This window comes from Chiloscyllium punctatum, chromosome 15 (assembly GCF_047496795.1).
Source record: "Chiloscyllium punctatum isolate Juve2018m chromosome 15, sChiPun1.3, whole genome shotgun sequence".
Lineage (NCBI taxonomy): Eukaryota > Metazoa > Chordata > Chondrichthyes > Orectolobiformes > Hemiscylliidae > Chiloscyllium > Chiloscyllium punctatum.
This window is the reverse complement of record NC_092753.1, coordinates 78814408-78835089: the sequence shown is the minus strand read 5'-3', so window position 1 is coordinate 78835089 and position 20682 is coordinate 78814408. Positions and strand designations below refer to the sequence as shown.

Sequence of the window (20682 nt, the reverse complement as noted above, 5' to 3'; positions counted from 1 at the left end):
CTTGCACAAGAAATATTTTGGTTACTTAACACTTCTGAGTCTCTAGTCTTTTCAGTTTGCAAATGTTTTCTTTGCTGCATCACTAACAGCTTAAGTACTCCTTTGATATAAACATTCTGATATTCAAGATTAAGCAGCAGTAAGGGAAAACCAATAAAAGTTGATATTAAAATGTCTACATTAGTAATAAATGTATTCACACATTTGGAAAAAACTTTCCAAGTCTATTATTTTACGTAAAATAATGTTAAACCTGCTTTCTCACCACAGATGCTGCCAGACCTGCTGAACTTCTCCAGCAATTTCTGCTGTCATTTAATGTTATAGGCTTTGTAAAAAAAAGTATGAGAAAGGTAATTTAATTTGAATGCATTGACGCATTTTTGCTGCTGACAGTATCATTTTAAGATATTAATGAAATGAATGATGGTGGAATTTGAAGTCAATAACTAAAATCTAGAATTTAGAATCTAACAATGACCATGAAACCATTGTCGATTGTTAGGAAAATGTATCTGGTTCACTAACATCTGTTAGGAAAGGAAACGGCCATCCTTATCCAGTCTGGCCTACATTAGACTCCAGACCCACAGCAACATGGTTGGCTCTAACTGCCCTCTGGACAATTTGGGATAGGCAATAGATACTGGTCTTGCCAATGATGCATATACCCTGTGAATGAATTAAAACAACCCTCCTCCTTCAGTGTCAGGGCTGGCTCAGTGGGTAACACACTTGGCTGCAAATCTCAAGGTTCTAAGTTGAAGTTTTTAATTAACATTGGCTTGCCATTGGAATACAGGGAGAGTGTTACATCATTAAAGGTGCCATTCTTCAGATGGGACATTAAACTGCCACCCCTTCTACCCAATCAGCTGAATGTGAAAGGTTCCACTGCATTATTTCGAAGAAGAGCATAGGAGTTACCTAATTTCCAAGCTGATTTATCTCTCTCATTCAAAACCACAAAAAATGATTACCTGGTCACTTTCTTAAAGTGTCAGTGCAAAGTAGCTGCTGTCTTTCCTGTATTACAACAGCGGCTATAATTTAAAAGTACTTCATTGTTTGTAAAGCACTTTAAAACTTTGGCTGGTTGAAGAATGTGCTACATAAATGCAAGTCTTTGCCTGTGCTCCTCGTGTACGGTTAACTGTGTACATGACAAACTATTAGCTTTGCTGATGAGTATTGTGCAACTGCACTTTATCGCAGATAATTTGAGACTGTTTTTTCAACAATTTTAAGGAAGTAGGCAGCACTATATTTGTTGGTCATCCAAGTTGCATTGAGGGAGGACTAGAAACTCACATAGTATGGGCTTAAAAACAGCCTCTTGTTCATTAAGGCAATCAATCCTTTGAGGGCAGGTAAAACATTGTGGTAAAGGTTAATTAAATGGTTAGAATTTTATAATAACCTGATGGTTTTCATGCTTATTAGTTCTGGTGCTAGTTGACAGGATAGCAGAATTTGAGTTCACCAGAATAACCATAATCTGCCTTATCCATAGCCACTAAGCCACTGCTGTGTAGAAGGAGAATTGTAAGTCTCAAGATACTTTCTAGTGTAAGAGATGCTAGGTTTGCAACTGCAATCCAGGTCCAGTTTAGTTTTTGCTTCAGGAATGTTACTCCGGTCTGCAAAGAGTTAAATCAGGTACACATTCAATTTAGTTCTTTTTAAACAATCCTCAGAAGTACAAAGTGACTAAACTGGCTGAGCGACTTTGTGGATTGGCTATGTTGAGAAGTTTACATTTCCACACTGACAGTGCAATCCTGAGAAAATTTACTGCACGATAAAACTGAGCTGTCAGGTGATATGTCCACGTATGCTACTGACAGTCTGAAGCTAACTTTCAAATTAATACTTCCAACCAAAGTTGGCAACTAAGAAACATTGGCAAAATACTTGTCGTTAGCACTCAAGGTGTGTCATGTTTCTCATCTCACTGCAATTTCTGCATCGTACGTTTGTTTGTTCGCACTGGCTACTGGCGTAAATAGAGCTCATTTCAGGTGGGTCCTCAATGATGTCTGCACCTTTCAATATGGAATTCTCTCAGTATTTGAGTGAGATTAACTTGTACATATCTACATGACTCACACTGTTTTACCTGCACTCAAAGGATTGAGTGCCTTAAGGAACAAGAGGCTGTTTTTAAGCCGGAGTTGGACAGAGTCTGCAGTATGACTCAGATCAACGTGATCCAGTGCAACTCTACAATTTGGCAGGAAGATGAAAACTTTTTTCCACAGGTGACAAGCCCTGAAGATGTCTGTCAGACAAGGTGTGGCAACTTTGCAAAAGCAACCAGACTGTTAAAACAGACACGGTGAAATGAGCCAAACTATGACTTCCTCAACTACATCTGGCAGACAGTTGTGGGCTTTAATGAATGTAGGTCTTATCGAAGTTTAATTCTTTTTAATGATAATTGGAAATTAAAAGTGAAGATTATATTAAATAGTTGCATCCCTTCCTGGACTGTATAAAGTCTCAGTTATTGAGTTTTTTTTTCCCTTGGGAAAGAACCTTGTCTTATTTTTCCTGTCTCGCAGTTCATGGTATGAACCTGTTGCTTCCTCTAAACTATAGGTTTACCAATCCTCCATCACCAATAGTTTCTAATCAATGGTTAACTATGGATATTTTCTTGCAATTCTTGATTTGATAAATTTTTGCCCATATTATAAAGATGGATATATCACCACCAAGCAGTCACAAGAGGTTTGGAACAAATGGCCTTTTGGTCATACAGGACGTGAGTATTGTAACAAAATGTCATGCTGTGTTAAAGATTTTCATCTTTTACTCATTAAGACAGTTCACAAGTAATATCAATTTAAGGGAATGTGATCGGGTTAAAGTAAATTAAATTAAATGTGAAGTATCATGACAGGTATGAAATCAAACTGTTTTTTTTCAGCAAAACTATTTGGAATAGTTGAACCTAGATGCCACAGAGGAAAAAAACACAGTGGAATGAGTCACTACAGTTGCTCCTATATTAGATAAGATTCCCTACAGCGTGGAAACAGGCCTTCGGCCCGACAAGTCTACACCGACCCTCCAAAGAGTAACCCACCCAGACTCATATTCCCTCCATTTACCATTGACAGATGCACCTAACACTATGGGCAATTTAGCATGACTAATTCATCTGACCTGCACATCTTTTGTAATGTGGGAGGAAACCCATGCAGACACGGGGAGAATGTGCAAACTCCACACAAACAGTCGCCTATGGCTGGAATCAAACCCAGATCCATGGTGCTGTGAGGCAACAGTGCTAACCACTGAGCCACCATACCACCCTTATATTTGGTTTGTTTTTAAAATAGACCTATAGATGAGTACACAGCATTTCTTGACCACGTAGTCTGTCACATTCCCATTTTGGAATCATCCACTTCACACCAGGACACTTCTGATGTTGATATCATCTGTGCCTGTAATCATGGTATACTTCCCTCATTGACTTCTTAAAGTCCCTGCAAGGTTTCAAATGAGCAACTGCACACATCCCTCCCCAATGTCTTTCCTGTGTTGTCCAGCTCAGCAGTTGCCACCTTGGAATTGGTCCTTACTCATCAAATTGTAGCCAGACTATCTCTTGCAATGATGTCTCTTTCTTGTCTTACATCTATCAGGAACTCTGTGGATTTGCACTCACTCTGTCAGCTTCTTCATCTAAATGCTGCCCAATAATAATGTCAATCAAAGACATGAGGGCAGCTTCCACCTGTAATGTGAGATTTCAACACCCTGTACGCCCAATGACCATGAAGCAAGGTTTATTCATTTCAGTGGCATCAGGTCATTGCAAACAAGAAGGGAAATTAAGGATAAACAAGGAATTATTTTCTGTGGGTACATGGGAAAAAAAACTCTATCATTTGGGCTGGGGAATCATTTGTTTATCTGTCTTCCCTTCCTATCAACCTGCTTCCACCAAAGTTTTTTTCTCTCCCGCAAGTCCATTTGATTGCCCCAACTACATTCCTTCACCACTGCCACCTGTTGGTGAGCTGTTCATCTTAGTGCCCTCCATCACCATTGCTACTTGCTTTGGGAGGTCATGTGATAGATATATGAACACCAACCAATGGAAGCTCTCCAACGCCCCTGCTGGCTCCTCCAATGCCTCTGCTGTCAGCTTACTTGGCTGACATTTGGCCTTGCAATTCCTCTAGTCAACCACTTGGAAGATCAAGGCTAATGCCTTATTCTTTTCCTTGGCCACTGTTCACAACCTTCAAGCAGAGCTTTCAACATCAAGTACCCCATCTACTTCCTACTTTGTACTTCTCATGCTATCCATTGGCCCATTCGTTGCTTAAACTCTTGCCTGTGCATTTGCCATGAGTTTCATTTTTATTTGCTCATGGGATGAAGGCGTCACAGGCTAGGCCAGTACTTATTGTCCATCCCCGGTCGCCCAGAGGCCAATTTTGAGTCAAACACATTACTGTGGGTCTGGAGTCACATGTAGGCCAGACCAGGTAAGGATGGCAATTTCTTTCCCTAAGGGACATTAGTGAACCAGATGGGGTTTTCCGACAATCAAGAATGGATTTATGGTCACCATCGGACTCTTAATTCTCGATTTTTATCACTCACATTCCACCATATACCATGCCATGATTCAAACCGGGTCCCCAGAACATTACCTAGGTCTCTGAATTAACAGTCCAGCGATAATACCACTCGGCCATTGCCTCCCCTCATTGTTACAATTCCAAAGACCTTTCCAGCAGCCATTTTATTCTCCACACTCTTTAAACATTATTGTACGTAATGTAACCTATCTTGCAACAATTAATGCTCACCTGTCATTCTGGCCCTTATTCACCTACATTAGTCTCCCAAGCTCTCTAATTTAAAATTCACATCTTTACATTTAAATTCCCTCACTGCTTTGTTTGTTTTTACCTCTGTAAGTTCCTTCAGACCTATGAGCAGCTCCTTCAGAATCCTCTGTCCCACCAACTCTGGCCTTATTGCCTCAGCATTGAATGAATTGCTGTCAGTCATTTAGACTGCACAATCTGGAATTCCATCCCCAAATTGCCTCACCCCTGAAGCCCTCGGCAAAGCTTAACACTTCAACTAACCTTTTAGTCAAATCACCTAATATCTATTTCTTTAGTTTGATGTCTATTTTTGGCTGATTCATACCTTGCAAGGGCCATTTTTCAAGGCGCCACGCAAATGCATATTTTTGTTCTTGTTCAATTGCCCAATATTTCATTTACGTATCTGAGATTGGGATTTCATTGAAAATCTAGAAGGAAAATCACATTCTACAATGCCTTGGCACCTACAGCTGCTTATTATTTTTAAATTTATTGTGGCCCAAAATAGTTCCATTAAAGATAGAACATGCAATACATTAATGACAGCAATCCTTTCATTTCCAGTCTATCAGTACACATAGCCTATCAGCACACACAACATCCAGCATATAAATCAGCCTTATTGATATACGCATAGAAGATGCTACGTGGTATAATCCTGTTTAAATTTTTTTCCAATGAAGATTAGGAGCATCCAAATCATGACAACTATGTGTACTGGTCTAGTAATGCGTGAAATAATTAAAAATGTCTGTTATGTTCCAACTTAACATCCTGCTAGAAATATAGCATTCTCAGAAGTCAAACAGCTCGAATTGGTGCAGGCCTATTATATTGTCTTAAGATTGTCAACTAAAGACAGAAAGAACAGCTTACTCCTGTTCCTCATTAAGATGACTTTCACCTCCTTTCATTACTTATTTATCAAAGTCCGTTCAGACTTAATGACTACTCCGAGGCCTTTTAAATTTAGATTATCATTAGGATACTAATTTGCTTTAATGGAGTTACAGCATAAATATTAGACTAAGTATAAATTGAAATGTGTCATGATGATCACAACTCATTAGCATACTAAGAGTGGATATTTGTACTTTTATAAATAACTGTATACCTGTAATTCGGTTTACATTAGCCAGCCATTACTCTTGTTTGAATATGCAACCAGCATTACCTGCTATCAGCTCATGGGGCCAATCTTGCCCAGGACATTTGCAATGTCATTGTTTCTTTCCCCAACCACACTTGGTTTGTTCTTTGAGGATCCACAGCTCACCTGAAAGCCTGCTGGAAATTTCTGCTGTGATTGTCGGCATCCCACTCGCTCGCCCAGGGGAGATGGGTGTAGTAGGATGAACAGAAGGTGTGGAGATCTGCCCAATATAAGGGTATGACTGGTCATATGTCCATGGTGGAGAAGGCTGTACATGCCTGGTATCTGTGTAGAGACGGGTGGGGGGGGAGGGGGGTGAGGAGGAAGAAGTGTTAGATTGCTTAACAACTGAAACCTTAGCAGAAACTTTGCACAGATGAAAAAAAACTTTAATTATTTTATTGTAATGACAGCATTCAAAAGAGAAAGCATCAAAGTGTTTTTGTGTCTGAAATTTGACCTGAGGAGGTTCAGAGCTTTTTTTTAATAAGTGCTTTAAGGTAACATCTTTCATTAAACATAGTTTTCTGGTCAGCGCATTTCGCAACAGTTCAATCGCTGGTGAAGAACACTAGAATGAGCTAAAGTGCATCAATTCCATTGCAAGAGCCTCACAAATTCCATGGTGACTGATTAGATCTTCTTATTCCAGCCAGCAGCACGACTGACTGTTAATATAACCCAGATGAAAACAACCAAAGATATTCGATACTTAACAAAGAGAGCGAGAGATGAATCAGATGTGGCCTTATTGGAAAGTTATGCACAGAAATTAGGAAATGGTCAATTTGGTTTTGTAGCGGTCACACCCCTCGCCAATTTTCCAACTTACAGTCATGTCAGCGCAAGTAAATGTCCTGTTGCAGAATCTCATGTGTTGCTACAAACATATGATTTGCTCTAGCACTTGCAATGATAGTGATTTTGTTGCCGATGGTGTGAAGGAACCAATGGCTGTGCACACAGGGTTTGAGAAAGGGTATAAGCATACAAATTAAGGGCAGCCCTCAGCTATTTTGGGTCCTCTAGCCTGCTCTTCATTCACTAATACTATGCTGATCTAATTGTGGCCTCCACATTCCTGCCCATCTCCTGATAATTTTGAGCTCCTTGTTGGTCAAGAACCTATCTCTGTATAAAATTATTCAATCATCCTTCCTCCAATGGTTGTCCAGTGAACAGAATTCCAAATATTCATAACCACTTGAGAATTGCCTTTATGTCCATCAGAAATGGGAGACCTTTATTCTTAAACTGTGTCCCTAGTTCTAATGTCTCCCACAAGAGGAAATATCCTCTCAGAACGTGATTTTGTCAAGTTCTCTCGGGATTTTTTATGTTTTAATAAGATTACCTCTCTTTTTTTCACTCCAATGGATGGAGTCCTACCTTTCCTCAAAAGATAATGTCACATCCAACCCAGAAGTCAGCCAGGTGAACCTTCACAGAACTGCTTCTAACTCATTTATATCCTATTTTAAAGAAGGAGAAAATCTGCACTTATTCTTATTTAACCACCCATTTTCAGTACCCGGAACATTCTCTGAAACTCTGACAAAGTCTATGGAAGGCCATTATGTTAAGATTTATCCAATCCTGCATAAACTCAAAAGACTGACGTTTATCTTCAGTAAGTATTTTAATGAAATGCTCAGCTTAAACAAGTAAGTACTGTTGATGATGGGTGGCATGGTGGCTCATTGGTTACCACTACTGCCTCACAGTGCCAGGGATCTGAGTTCGTTTCCACCCTTGTATAACTATCTGGGTAAAGTTTGCACATTCTCTCTACATCTGTTTGGGTTTCCTCTGGGTGCTCCGGTTTCCTCCCAAATTTGTGCAGGTTAGATAGATTGGCTATGCTGAATTGCCTGTCCAGTGATGTGCTGGCTAGATTGATTAGCATGGGAAATGTGGGGTTACGGGAATCGGGTACGGCGGTAGGTCTGGGCGGGATGGTCTTCGGTAGGTGTGTGTGGATACTTAGCTACCCTTATGTTACCCCAGATGAAGTCGTCCTTTTGAAGACTTGATGCTTTGTCATATGCACTCATTACTTATTTGAGGTGTTCTGTACAACTTTAATGAAATTGGTGAAGAACAAAAACCAATTAAAATGCAAACAAAAAGGTAGCCCGTCATGTTGCACTGTTTATAAAGATAGTTGTGAAATCTTGCAAGTTCTTAATAGTCAGAACTCCCTTGCACCAAAATTCATTCATTAGAGGGTATAAGAAATGATTCCTGCACATAACCCAAATAGATACACCTGAGGTTACATTCTGTCCCTCAACATCAAAGCAGAAAGCCTTAGACATCAAATGGGGCACCCTCAAATATTCATCAGAGAAACCCATTCAGCAGTGTAGTGTGACTGGGATGGGTAGATAGGCATAGCTTGGACTGGGGGAGACTAACCTCTTACGGAGAGTGTGAGCTGTACTCTCATTGTCAATTGCTCACACCTACAAGCAGGATAAAGTTTATATTAAGTATAAACTGAATCCTGTCATGATATCTGACCAAATTATTCACCTGGGCAATGAATACTGAATATTTTAAAGATAACACTTGTTGCCAAAATGCATATAAATATGCTGTGGGCAAACAATTTAATATTTGTAATCCAGTGAAGTACCACACCTAGATTCTGGCATCCAGAATGGTTCATTAGACCAAAAACAACATTCTCATGGGGTGTGTGGGAATATCTATCTATACATGATCTCTCCTAAGACTGCCTTCTATCAATGTCTGTGCAAGGTAGAAGCAAAAGGCTTTGTAATCAGAGTTTCTAATCACTGAAAGGGCAGGATTTTGAATCTAGACCTCAACCCACAAGCATTTTGCCAAACTGAGTCACACTGATTATTTTTTTAAATCAGTTTCGCTATTTCCCGCACTATTTGTCAGTTATTCTGTTTAAGGCCTCTGGTGCTGATTCTCCTGATCTATTTCACATGATGCTTCCAGTTCTGTAGGTGAAATGATCAGAAAAGGGGGATGCTAGCCTGACATGTCACCATCTTAGCACAGCCCGAAGGCTTCCAGGGTTCTCCTGTAGTATCTCAACTTGGAGTGAGGATGTAAAAGAAATGGTATTACTAGCCTTTTGCCTCTCCTGCCTGTGTGACTGTTTGCTGAGCACTCCCTGGCCAGTCCTGCACTAAATCTGACAGTACATCCAACTCTACAACCCCAGCAACAGGGTGTCTCTAGGATTTTGTGACAGGCTGGAAAACTGCCAAAATGCTGCTGTCAGTGATTCTACACTGTTGGGACCCTCTGCACTGAAAACAATTAGAAATCATTGAACTGACCTGAAACTCCACTGTTATGTTGTAACTGAGATTTTAAAGGTGAACTGAGTTCAAAATTACTACTCAACAAATTTATCATTTCTGAAGGAATAACTTAATGTCAGCTGAAAGTCAAATTCCTTTGTTATAATAAATTTCATTTATTTTAAAATTTTTCATTAGCTGAAAAGCCATTACACGAATGAGGTGCTATATTGAAGCCAATTAATTTTTAAGTTAGCCATAACAGTGATGAAGATTTTGATTTAAAACTTCACCAGTGGCCCAATAATCTATACATATCAGACTATATCCATATTGTGCATGTAGAAAACTGCTTTACTAATTTCTTGCCAATTACCAAATGCCTTGAAATCATACTGTGGGGGCGTTTGTCTGGAATATCTCTCCTAATTATTTTTATTATAGCCATTAACCCAATTAAGTAAATGGGTGAATATCGCCCTTAAAATAGAGGAGACAAAAGGTTTTGGCAAAATATGCACTAGTTTTCAACATAGTAGTCTCAGTCCTAAACTCTTTGTTGTGTAAACTTTTCAAATATCTCTGTCTTACTCACTCACACCCATGCACTCATACACATACACATCGGCACCGACTATATTTGTTAGATGAGAATAGCAGTAGGTTGGTTAGGCCTTTGATCTTATTTCATAATTCAGCTAGGTTATGATGATCTGCACATGCCTGTTGTTGGTACATAATAGACATGTTCTATGGTTGAAAACAAGGTATTTTTAAAGTTTGTTTATGGTTTTGAGCTTATGTGGCAATCCCATGTGGATGTAGTAGTCATCTATTTCACTGTTTTTAAAACTTGGAAGGGAAAAGAATTCAGGGGTTTGGTGTCAGTGAGAATACTTCACTGCAATTGGCTGACTGCTCTAATTGATGCAAACAGCTCTGCTGAATAAATGGCAGAGACAACGGTCAGGGAAGGGGATATCCTTACCATGGAGATCGATAGACTTTGACAGGCTGCTTTTTTTTGAGGTCAGTGACCAGCACAATTTGCTTCACTGCTCTCCAAAATATTCATTCCAGTCAAGCAGGATAGAGAGAATGTAGGGGTTAGGGTGGGCGAGAGTAATATTAGGATATGGAAGGTTAGATAAGGTTCGATCCAGGTTAAATGTCAAGAGTCATGTCTGTTGCCTCATGTGATGAACTCATTGAATTCCTTCGAGCAGGAGATAAACTTGTTCTGACTGCTGCAGACATCACGTCTTACAAAGGATAGGTACTAAAGGGAATTCAGGGACAGAATGATCTTCTCAATTAGTTTTGACTGTCTCGATTGATTGGGGAGGAATGTTCCAGATATCTTACCACCCCTTACATACCTCTGGCCACACACACGACAAACCCCCACACCACCACCAATTTGGCCTGTATTTACATCTAGCTTCTCCCCTCTCCCATGTGATCTCATGGTTTTAATAGGGATGGGGAATGTACATATTGGGATTGTTGTCCTTGTGGACGTCAGCTGGATGGATTAATGGCTTCCTTGTCTTCTTCTTGTGTGATCCTATGTTAGTAATGATCAGGGCTTTACACATGAAAGAATAATCTCTGAGACTCCCAGAGATGCAGCATTGGCCAAAATGCCAACCTGAGGGGCCTGCAGCTCTGCCTTACTTTCAAAGACTTACAGTTGCCTCCAAGCTGGAGCAGGCAGGTGAATAGTGTTGCTCAGGTACCCCTAACACTCCTTGCTTGCACTGGGGTGAGAAACAGATGAATTTGCAGGGATAATACGTGATGACTGACATTTTAAACTCAAAATGAATGTGTATTTGTTTTAAGCAAGACTGCGTGGGCTGCAGACACTGAGTGGGTGACAGCACTGTCAGCTGATATCCGTTTGGCGCCATGGTGCAGTCTTCAAAAAAATATATGAAGAATGTTTTCTCGTCATTTGTGGTCGAAATTCTTTTGACACTCATTTAGCAGCATCCGCAATTTAAAGGAGAGTGTAGCAATCTCAAAAGATTGTTTGCTAACAGCGGACAATTCACTAAATCATTGCTTCAGGCACAGACAGGATTCTGACTGACTCATTGACAGTAATGGATGAACAAGCATCCATGTCTTCAATTATTAGAAAAACTCGATGGAAAATTAAGTGGAAGGTGCGGCATCAGGGTAAAAGAAAATGTGGTATCGACACAGTGTCTTGTCACATTTCACAAACATCTCAAAGTGTAATCATCTTCAAAAACAGACACTGTTAGCAGCCGTTTTGCACACAACAGTCCACAGGTAGCAGCACTGAATGGCCAATTATCTAATACCAAGTTAAGAAATGATGTTGGCTAGAATTATGGCATTGACAAATCCCATAGTTAAGGACTGATGGCACCTATACAATAGTTGCATACAAATAGATTTTCTTAATACATACTAAAACTTTTGTTCAACTCTCCTCAATGAATAGATCAGTTCACTTCAGTGACTTCTCCAATCTTTAATATGTAATAAATTTAAAATATATATATTTAAAAATATATTAAAACAATACTTGTCCATTCTCAAAAAAGAGAATGGGGGTGCTCATGAAGCCTTGGTCAGAAACATATCTCTCAATAAACATCAACTAAACAGATTAGCCAGTCAGTTATCTACTCAAAATGAATGACAAATATAATGGACTGGGTATGGTTGCCCTATGTGCAACGAGTAAGGGCAGCAGATGGCACACAGAGGTGGAGATACAGAGACGGGGTTGCCAGAGGAAGTGGTAGAGGCGAGTAGAAGGAAAACATTTAAAAGACATTTGAAAAGTACATGCATAGGAAAGGTTTAGAGGGATATGGGCCAAATGCAGACAAGTGCGACTAGTTCAGTTTCAGAAATTTGGTCAGCGTGGGTGAGTTGGACTGAAAGGTCTATTTCGGTGTTGTATGATTCTATGGCTCTAAGATTAGATTAGATTACATTACATGACATTACAGTGTGGAAACAGGCCCTTCGGCCCAACAAGTCCACACCGACCCGCCGAAGCGCAACCCACCCCTACCCCTACATTTACCCCTATACCTAACACTACGGGCAATTTAGCATGGCCAATTCACCTGACCTGCACATCTTTTGACTGTGGGAGGAAACCGGAGCACCCAGAGGAAACCCACGCAGACACGGGGAGAACGTGCAAACTCCACACTGTCAGTCGCCTGTGACACCAAATGTATCACAATTGTTTATGGGACTTTGCTGTTTGCAATTTAGCTGCCTCATGTTTCCACATCAAACTGTCGCTGATTATCAGGGGTAATTCATTAGCTGAAAAGTCATAGCACAAACAAGGAGCTAGTTAATTCATTCTTAAGTTAGTCATAACAGTAATGAAGAATTTGATCTAAAACTTCACCAGTGGCCCAATACTCTATACATATCAGACTAAATTCATATTGTGCATGAGGAAAATTGCTTTACTAATTTCTTGCCAATTACCAGATGCCTTGAAATCATACTGTGGGGGCGTTTGTCTGGAACACCTCTCCTCAGTTTTTTTTATTGTAGTCATTAACCCAATTAAGTAAATGGGTGAATACCGCCCTTAAAATAGAGGAGACAGAAAGTTTAGGCAAAATATGCACTAGTTTTCAACACAGCAGTCTCTGACCTAAAACGTTTGTAATGTAAACTGTAGAATAGCTCTGTCTCACTCACTCACTCACATCCATAACAGCAGTAAGTTGTTAAGTCAGTTACATTATGGCTGACCTGTACATGCTGATGTTGATACACAATAAACATGGTTCAAAGTAGTTGGATGCATGTCCAGGATTCCTCACATAGTGCCTTCCCACTCAGAGTTGCCTCATGATTGGGTGGTACTGAGCAGCAATAAAGTAATTCCCCTCAGGCAAAGAGAATAAACTGGCAGGTGAGTCTTGCATACCAACTAGAAGCTGGGGTTAGCATTGCCAACAATCACTGTACTTACAAGTAATTACTTATACATGAAGCATTTTGAGCTGTCTATGTGAGATGTGATCAGTGTGGTATTTTTCCATATAGTTACTGTTGGCACCTTATGGTATTTACCACATCTACCAGTGTGTGGTACTGGGTATGGGTTGTTTGGGGTAGTTTGCTGCAATCAACCCTCCTTTGCTTTGTCTGGGTACATCCAGTGAATAGTGATAGAAGATACACCACTGTGAAGAATCCATAGAGGAGTCACCTTTCTTAGAGAGGAAGAAAGTTTATTGCATGATAGCAATAAGTACAACTGCATTTTGGTCAGGCATAATTATTCGGACTTTAGAAAGCTGGTACAGATCCATCAGCTTCTTCTAGAAATCTACAGTAGAACTCCTTGACTCTCCCCACAGACAGTGTGTGACATTGGTAGAATAGAGTAAATGCAAACTGATCATTAATCCCTTCAGAACCATTGCTGTATACAGTAAAAAGACACAACATAATTGCAATGTTTTCCTTTACTCTGATTACAATGGATGTATCATTTGCTGTTGCTCTTGACAGATGTGTGGTATATGAGGGAATACATGTTATCTGTCCATTATTCCTGTTCAGTATTTTTCTTTGAAAGAAGACATTGATACTTGCTAATATTTTATCTTCATAGTGCAGCAATCTTAGACTGCGTGAACTGCTAATTTAGCTCTCCTCCCTCTGCCGTTACTTGCACCTCTGAAGAAAATAGTGAACCTTGGCTTTTTTTTGGATTGAACACCTGAGGTTTCTTTTGAATAAATATTTTGTTAACTGAACAGTTGGAACGCACTGAGAAATCTTATCTCTGAGTCCTTCCAGCTTTTTACATACATACACAATGGCGCAGACAGTTTATTATTGGTAGCTCTCTCTGGTTGAGAAACAGCTTATTGGAGAGATGCAGCAAGAGCAGTAGATGTGATCCATATGGACTTCAGTAAGGCGTTCGACAATGTTCCCCATGGGAGACTGATTACCAAGGTTAGATCTCATGGAATACAGGGAGAACTAGCCATTTGGATACAGAACTGGCTCAAAGGTAGAAGACAGAGGGTGGTGGTGGAGGGTTGTTTTTCAGACTAGAGGCCTGTGACCAGTGGAGTGCCACAAGGATCGGTGCTGGGTCCTCTACTTTTTGTCATTTACATAAATGATTTGGATGCGAGCTTAAGAGGTACAGTTAGTAAGTTTGCAGATGACACCAAAATTGGAGGTGTAGTGGACAGCGAAGAGGGTTACCTCAGATTACAACAGGAACTTGACCAGATGGGCCAATGGGCTGAGAAGTGGCAGATGGAGTTTGATTCAGATAAATGTGAGGTGCTGCATTTTGGGAAAGCAAATCTTAGCAGGACTTATACACTGAATGGTAAGGTCCTAGGGAGTGTTGCTGAACAAAGAGACCTTGGAGTGCAGGTTCATAGCTCCTTGAAAGTGGAGTCGCAAGGTAGATAGGATAGTGAAGGAAGTGTTTGGTATGCTTTCCTTTATTGGTCACAGTGTTGAGTACAGGAGTTGGGAGGTCATGTTGCGGCTGTACAGGACATTGGTTAGGCCACTGTTGGAATATTGCGTGCAATTCTGGTCTCCTTCCTATCGGAAAGATGTTGTGAAACTTGAAAGTGTTCAGAAAAGATTTGCAAGGATGTTGCCAGGGTTGGAGGCTCTGAACTACAGGAAGAGGCTGAACAGGCTGGGGCTGTTTTCCCTGGAATGTCGGAGGCTGAGGGGTGACCTTATAGAGGTTTACAAAATTAGGAGGGGCATAGATAGGATAAATAGACAAAGTCTTTTCCCCAGGGTTGGGGAGTCCAGAACTAGAGGGCATAGGTTTAGGGTGAGAGGGGAAAGATATAAAAGAGACCTAAAGGGTAACGTTTTCACGCAGAGGGTGGTACGTGTATGGAATGAGCTGCCAGAGGATGTGGTGGAGGCTGGTATAATTGCAACATTTAAGAAGCATTTGGATGTGTATATGAATAGGAAGGGTTTGGAGGGATATGGGCCGGGTGCTGGTAGGTGGGATTAGATTGGGTTGGGATATCTGGTCGGCATGGACAGGTTGGACCGAAGGGTCTGTTTCCATGCTGTACATCTCTATGACTCTATGACTCAAGAAATTGGTTAAGACTGTTTCATTTACCATTGTATTGGATTCTAATGCTGGTAATTCAATGCACCATAAGGTGAATTAAGTTGATTAACTTCACTCATACCCGTTGGTGATTGTGTCTTTCTGGTTTCCTGCCCTATTGCTTGTCTGTAGCAACACATAAGGCACTCTAATACACAGAAAATAATTACATGCATGCACACATTGACATTTGTAGAAGGTTGTTGGTTTACTGGTCTAAAGGATGGACTCATGGCATGAAGCTCCTTGGTTAAGTATTTTCTCAGAATCTTTTCTCCAAGTGACCTTCTTACATACAGTTATTTGTAATTTGCAGAGAATCTGAGTACCATGCTAGAAAACAGCCCTTGTGAAAAAAATTCTAACTATAATGCAACAAATGAAACTTTGCCTGAGATTCAATTTATCCCAGTGAGCAGTTGAGCTACAGGGAGCAGGCTGAGCCCGGGCAGATTCGATCCCAACAAAGCCAACCTCCAGTATGAATCCTCTGCTAGGAACACACTTTGTGTCACATTGGTATGGTCTGAAGGAACACTGGTTCAAATCTCACTTTGGATGTGAACATTTAATCTGAAGCAGCTGAAGTGGTGTTGAAAATGGTCGAGAAGCCCCCTCCCAATCTTCTTCCTTGACAGGTTATCTGAAGTGATCCCCAGTTGTGTAAGTCACAGAAGAGCAGGAGATCTTCTTGGTGTCTTCACCAACATGTCCCCACTCCCCCAGACTCAATCACACCAAAATAAAATTACTCAGCTAGCACCTGTTTTTGCATTCTTAACTGCAATGATGCTTCAAAAATAACTCAGAGGTTGTGATTTGAAATCTCTTTGATGTGAAAATGATGTACTTTCTTTTTCTTTCTGATGGATCTCAGTATCAGGACTGGGTTAAAGAGGATTCATTAGGGACAGTACCTGATCACTGTGCAGACAGTTGGTCTTCATGCACCTCAATAGGTGAGCTCACTGTCAAAGCTGAAGCTGACATCTAGACATGTGCACTTCCAGCAGGGCAAGAAGCAAGATGCAGAGTCTATTCAATGTGCACATGCTACAGCACTTCCATAATGTGACGATGATTGTAAAACCAATTTTAAACCATTATCACAGTGAGCTGTGAGAAGAGAGAGTGTATTTTTGCATAACAGGTTTGCAGTTATTTGTTTGATAACACTGGGACAGATAAATCCCTCAGAAGAGCGAGGTTGTGGGCTTACTTATTCTCATCCTAATTTTCATATTCTGTTGTCCTCGAGCTTAAGTGAGGTCAACTCTGGAAGTGAAAAGTGAACTACTGAAAATATCCTATTGGTGGAGATTAGGTCCATTTTATACTGAGAATGGAACATTTGGTTCTAGAAAGTCTTCAGTTATTTAAACACTGCAAAACCTTAAGGCAGGGTTTACCAAAGTGGGTCAGGACCCTAAACTATGACCTTGCTAAATTGCCCCACAGTATTCAGATATATGTAGATTGGTTGGGTTGGTACGTTGAATGAGGGGATGGGGCGGGGGGGTTGGTCTGGTTGGGATACTCTGTGGAGGGTCAGTGTGGACTCAATGAGCTGAAAGGCCATGCTTCCACACTGTGGAGATTCTGTGATTCTGTGAAGTGTCTCATATTCATTGTTCCTCCAAGCCTGTGAAGAAAGCCAAGGACTTCACCTTAACCTCTATCAGCTTCAACCAAATGCAGTGTCTAAAACAGCCACCTGATGATGAAATGCTTGGCTTCACTGTATGCATGTCTAATTGCTTCCAAATCCAACTCAGTCAGATTCATAAAAGGAAAGTTGACTGTTTCATTCATAACTGACAATTTGATTTTTCCCCAGTAACTTTAATTCAGCATATTTGTATCGTGTTTCAGATATTTCACAACGTTAAGAGGTTTATCTCAAAATTTTGGGCCAGTTCACTTGGTTATTTTTTTTTAAAATTCCCTTTTTCCTTCTGCTCCTTTTCCAAATTATACAAATGTGACCCCTACTACACAGGCAACTAACAAGACGCTCATTGTCTCAGACAGGTGTTCGGTTTAAGTTGATCTGGAGCCAAGACACAGATCTCAGCCAAATCTCTGAGCTAAAACATGCACCAACCATTTGGTGCTGCTGCAGCCCAGTCAGAGGCTCGATAATTTAAAGTTTAACACACGCACATTAATCAGGTGGAGATGGTACCAGTGAACGGACAGCTTCTTGGGCAAATGCCTGCAGACTATCTGTAAAGGTCAGACCAGGCCTACTTGGCTTCTTCCCGGCAATAGAGTTAAATGAATCTTCTCCAAGTCCTGGGTCTCTGAATTACTCTACCAGTGGCATTACCAGTATGCTACTAACTCCACCATGTCACTGGAAAACAACTGGTTTTATCTCATTTCGTTTTTCACTGTTTTGCACTTAACCTTTCTATAAAATTTAGCTTGAAAGAAAATGATTGCAAGAATTTTTAAAATAAATAATATAAACACCAATAACTAAATAAATGATCTTCATTGAATCTGCAGAACAAAGTGCTGAAGGTTATAGCCCTGAAAGTACTATCTGTGTTTCCTGGTAATGAACTGAACAAACTCGCTTGACAGAAATTCTTTTTAATGGGGATGCTAACCCAATTTCAATATTTGATAAATAGTTCTGATGCAATAATAGAGAGGAATTTCAGACAAATACTTGCGTGCTTGAATAAAATCAGAATCGGACTTTGTTTTATTTCAATCCTTGGTGAGAAGATGTGCAACACATCCAGCAAATGTTAAATCTATTTAGAGTTCAAATCTGGAAGTGAAAGTGAACTACTGAAAATTGGTGGCAGTTCAGTCCATTTTATACTGAGAATGGAGCACTTGGTTACAGAAAGTCTTCAGTTATTCAAACACTGCAAAATCTTGAGGCAGCCAAAGTGGGGTTGGGACCCAAAGTGGGATCGTAAGCTTTTCTCTTGTAACCATGGGCTCTGAGGCAGAACCTCCTATCCCTGCTGTCAAATACCTTCTCCTCGACCATGCAAACTGCTCCCCCTACCAAACACCAAGGGGCCATGACAATTTTCAAGTCTTGAAATGGGATCACACTGGGAAAGGGTTTGGGAAGCACTGCCTTAAGATGTCCTAGAATGCCTTACAACCAACTAAATACTTTATAAATGCAGCCACTTCTGAAATGTGGGAAACACAGCAGCCAATTTGTGCAAACTCTCAAATAACAATGAGATAACAATGAGTTATTAGGTGTTGGCTGAGGCATACTTATTGACCAGGTCATGAGGGAGAACACTCCTGCTCTTTTTCAAAATAGTGTCACTGGATTGTTTACAACCAACCATAAGGACACATATAGCATTCTTAGCTTTAATAATCTAACTGAAAAGTGGCACATCTAACAGTGCCTATATTGCTGTCGCACTGAAATGTCAACTTGGATTCAGTTCTCAGGTTTCTGGAGTGACATTTGAACTGATAAGTTTTCAGTTCAACCACATCAAGATCTTAAGACAGGGCTTCACAAAGTAAAAACCCAAGTTGTACTGAGTCATAACCTTTCTTCAGAAGAAGGGAACAAAATCAGAAATCGCTGGAAAAATTCAGGAGTTCTGGCAGCAAGAAAGAAAAGTCACTGGACATGAAGAATTAACTCTGCTTTCTCTCCACAGATGCTGCCAGACCTGCTGAATTTTTCCAGCAATTTCTGATCTTATTTCCGATTTCCAACATCTTCAGTTCTTTGGGTTTATTTTTGTTTAGTATTGAATCATGACTGCACAGATCAAAGTCAAGTGTTATCACAAAATAACACAGAAAAAGGATGAAAAACAAACCTCCATGTTGTGTTGATGATTCATTGGATGAACAGTGTGGTGTGCCCATAAGATCCCAGTTCTAATTCCTGATACAGTGCTGAGATAGCTGAACTCAATCAGAGCAGTTGCTGGCTGCTCTAACTCGCCTCAAAACTCTTATTCTGGAAGTGGTAAAAGAAATTAGCTAGCTTTTCTGATTACAATCCAAACCTCTGCTGGGAACTGTATACATGGAAAGGACGCAGCTTGGCTACATTGTCTTCCATGATGAAATAACCCGCCAACATTCACTGATACTTGAGAAATGAACACTTGGATATAGTGTCAAGGGTCTGTCGGAACCAAATCCCAGCAAAGTCAGCTCTTTGGGGAGAAATGAGTTGGGGTGAGGGGAGGCAGGATTTACTTCTAAAAGCCAGTATGCTTTCAGAAACAGTAAATGTCCAGCCTTATCAAAGAGCCAATACATACAGCACTGTGGTGACCACTATATCAGAATGCAACACTGTACATTGCTTTAAAGACTTACTAAAAAACAAAACATGGCTTGTTACACTAATATTCCTGTAACCCTAAAGTTATGATGTGCCATAATATTATTTTTTTTTGTAATCCATAAATATATTTGTCCAACTTGTAGAAGTAGTTTGCTTTAATTTAGCTTGCTGTTGCAAGTCCATTCATAAAAGACAATAGCAGTTTGACAATAAATCTGTTCCCTTTACTCTCCTCACATATGATTTAAATTATCCAATTTGAATTCAGTACAGTGAAAATCTTGGTTTCAAAACTACTTCTCTGTTCAAATAAAAAAGCCTACAGATAAAATCTGAATCCTTTTATTAAGACATTTTTAAAATACTCTTGAAAACTCAAAACATATTGAGACTGAATAAGTAATGCAAAAAAATGTGTATGTTATCTTGTCAGAATTAAAAAAGAATGTACTTCCCAACTTATCCCTCCTGTCCTAACAGTGTGGATTCTTACTGCTTTATTTGATGGGTGCCAGCAGCTCTATGCTACTATGACCAAGTTAAATATGGATGAGGAAGTCCATATGGTTTATGTTAACTCATGGAGCTTGAAAATAACTTGCCCTTCAGACCCCATGGAATGGGAGTTTCACACCATTTGGCCCATCGTGTTTGTGCTGGCTTTTTGCTAGAACAATCTAAAAGTAACCCTACACTGTTAGTTTACCCTCTTGTCCCCCAGCAATCTGAAACTTCCTCTGGTTCAAATGTCTATTTACTCTTCCTTGACGTAATACAAATGCCTTAACTTCTTCCTGTGAAAAGCATTCAATGTTGTCTATATGAACTTCAGCAAAGCATTTGACACGGTTCCATATGGCAGACTGGTTAGCAAGGTTAGATTACCTGGAATACAGAGGGAGCTAGCCAACTAGATACAAAATTGGCCTTAAGTTAGGAGACAG

The 20682-nt window shown here is 40.1% G+C and overlaps 1 protein-coding gene across 4 annotated transcripts in view; it reads right to left on the bottom strand.

The window, feature by feature from the left end:
• runx1 (RUNX family transcription factor 1) overlaps positions 1 to 20682 on the bottom strand; it is a 229365-nt gene that overhangs the window by 4460 nt on the left and 204223 nt on the right. For all 4 annotated transcript variants that reach the window (XM_072585546.1, XM_072585547.1, XM_072585548.1 and 1 more), the window contains one exon: positions 6139 to 6300. In XM_072585546.1, the coding sequence (XP_072441647.1) occupies positions 6139 to 6300 (162 nt within the window). The remainder of the gene's footprint in view (positions 1 to 6138; positions 6301 to 20682) is intronic.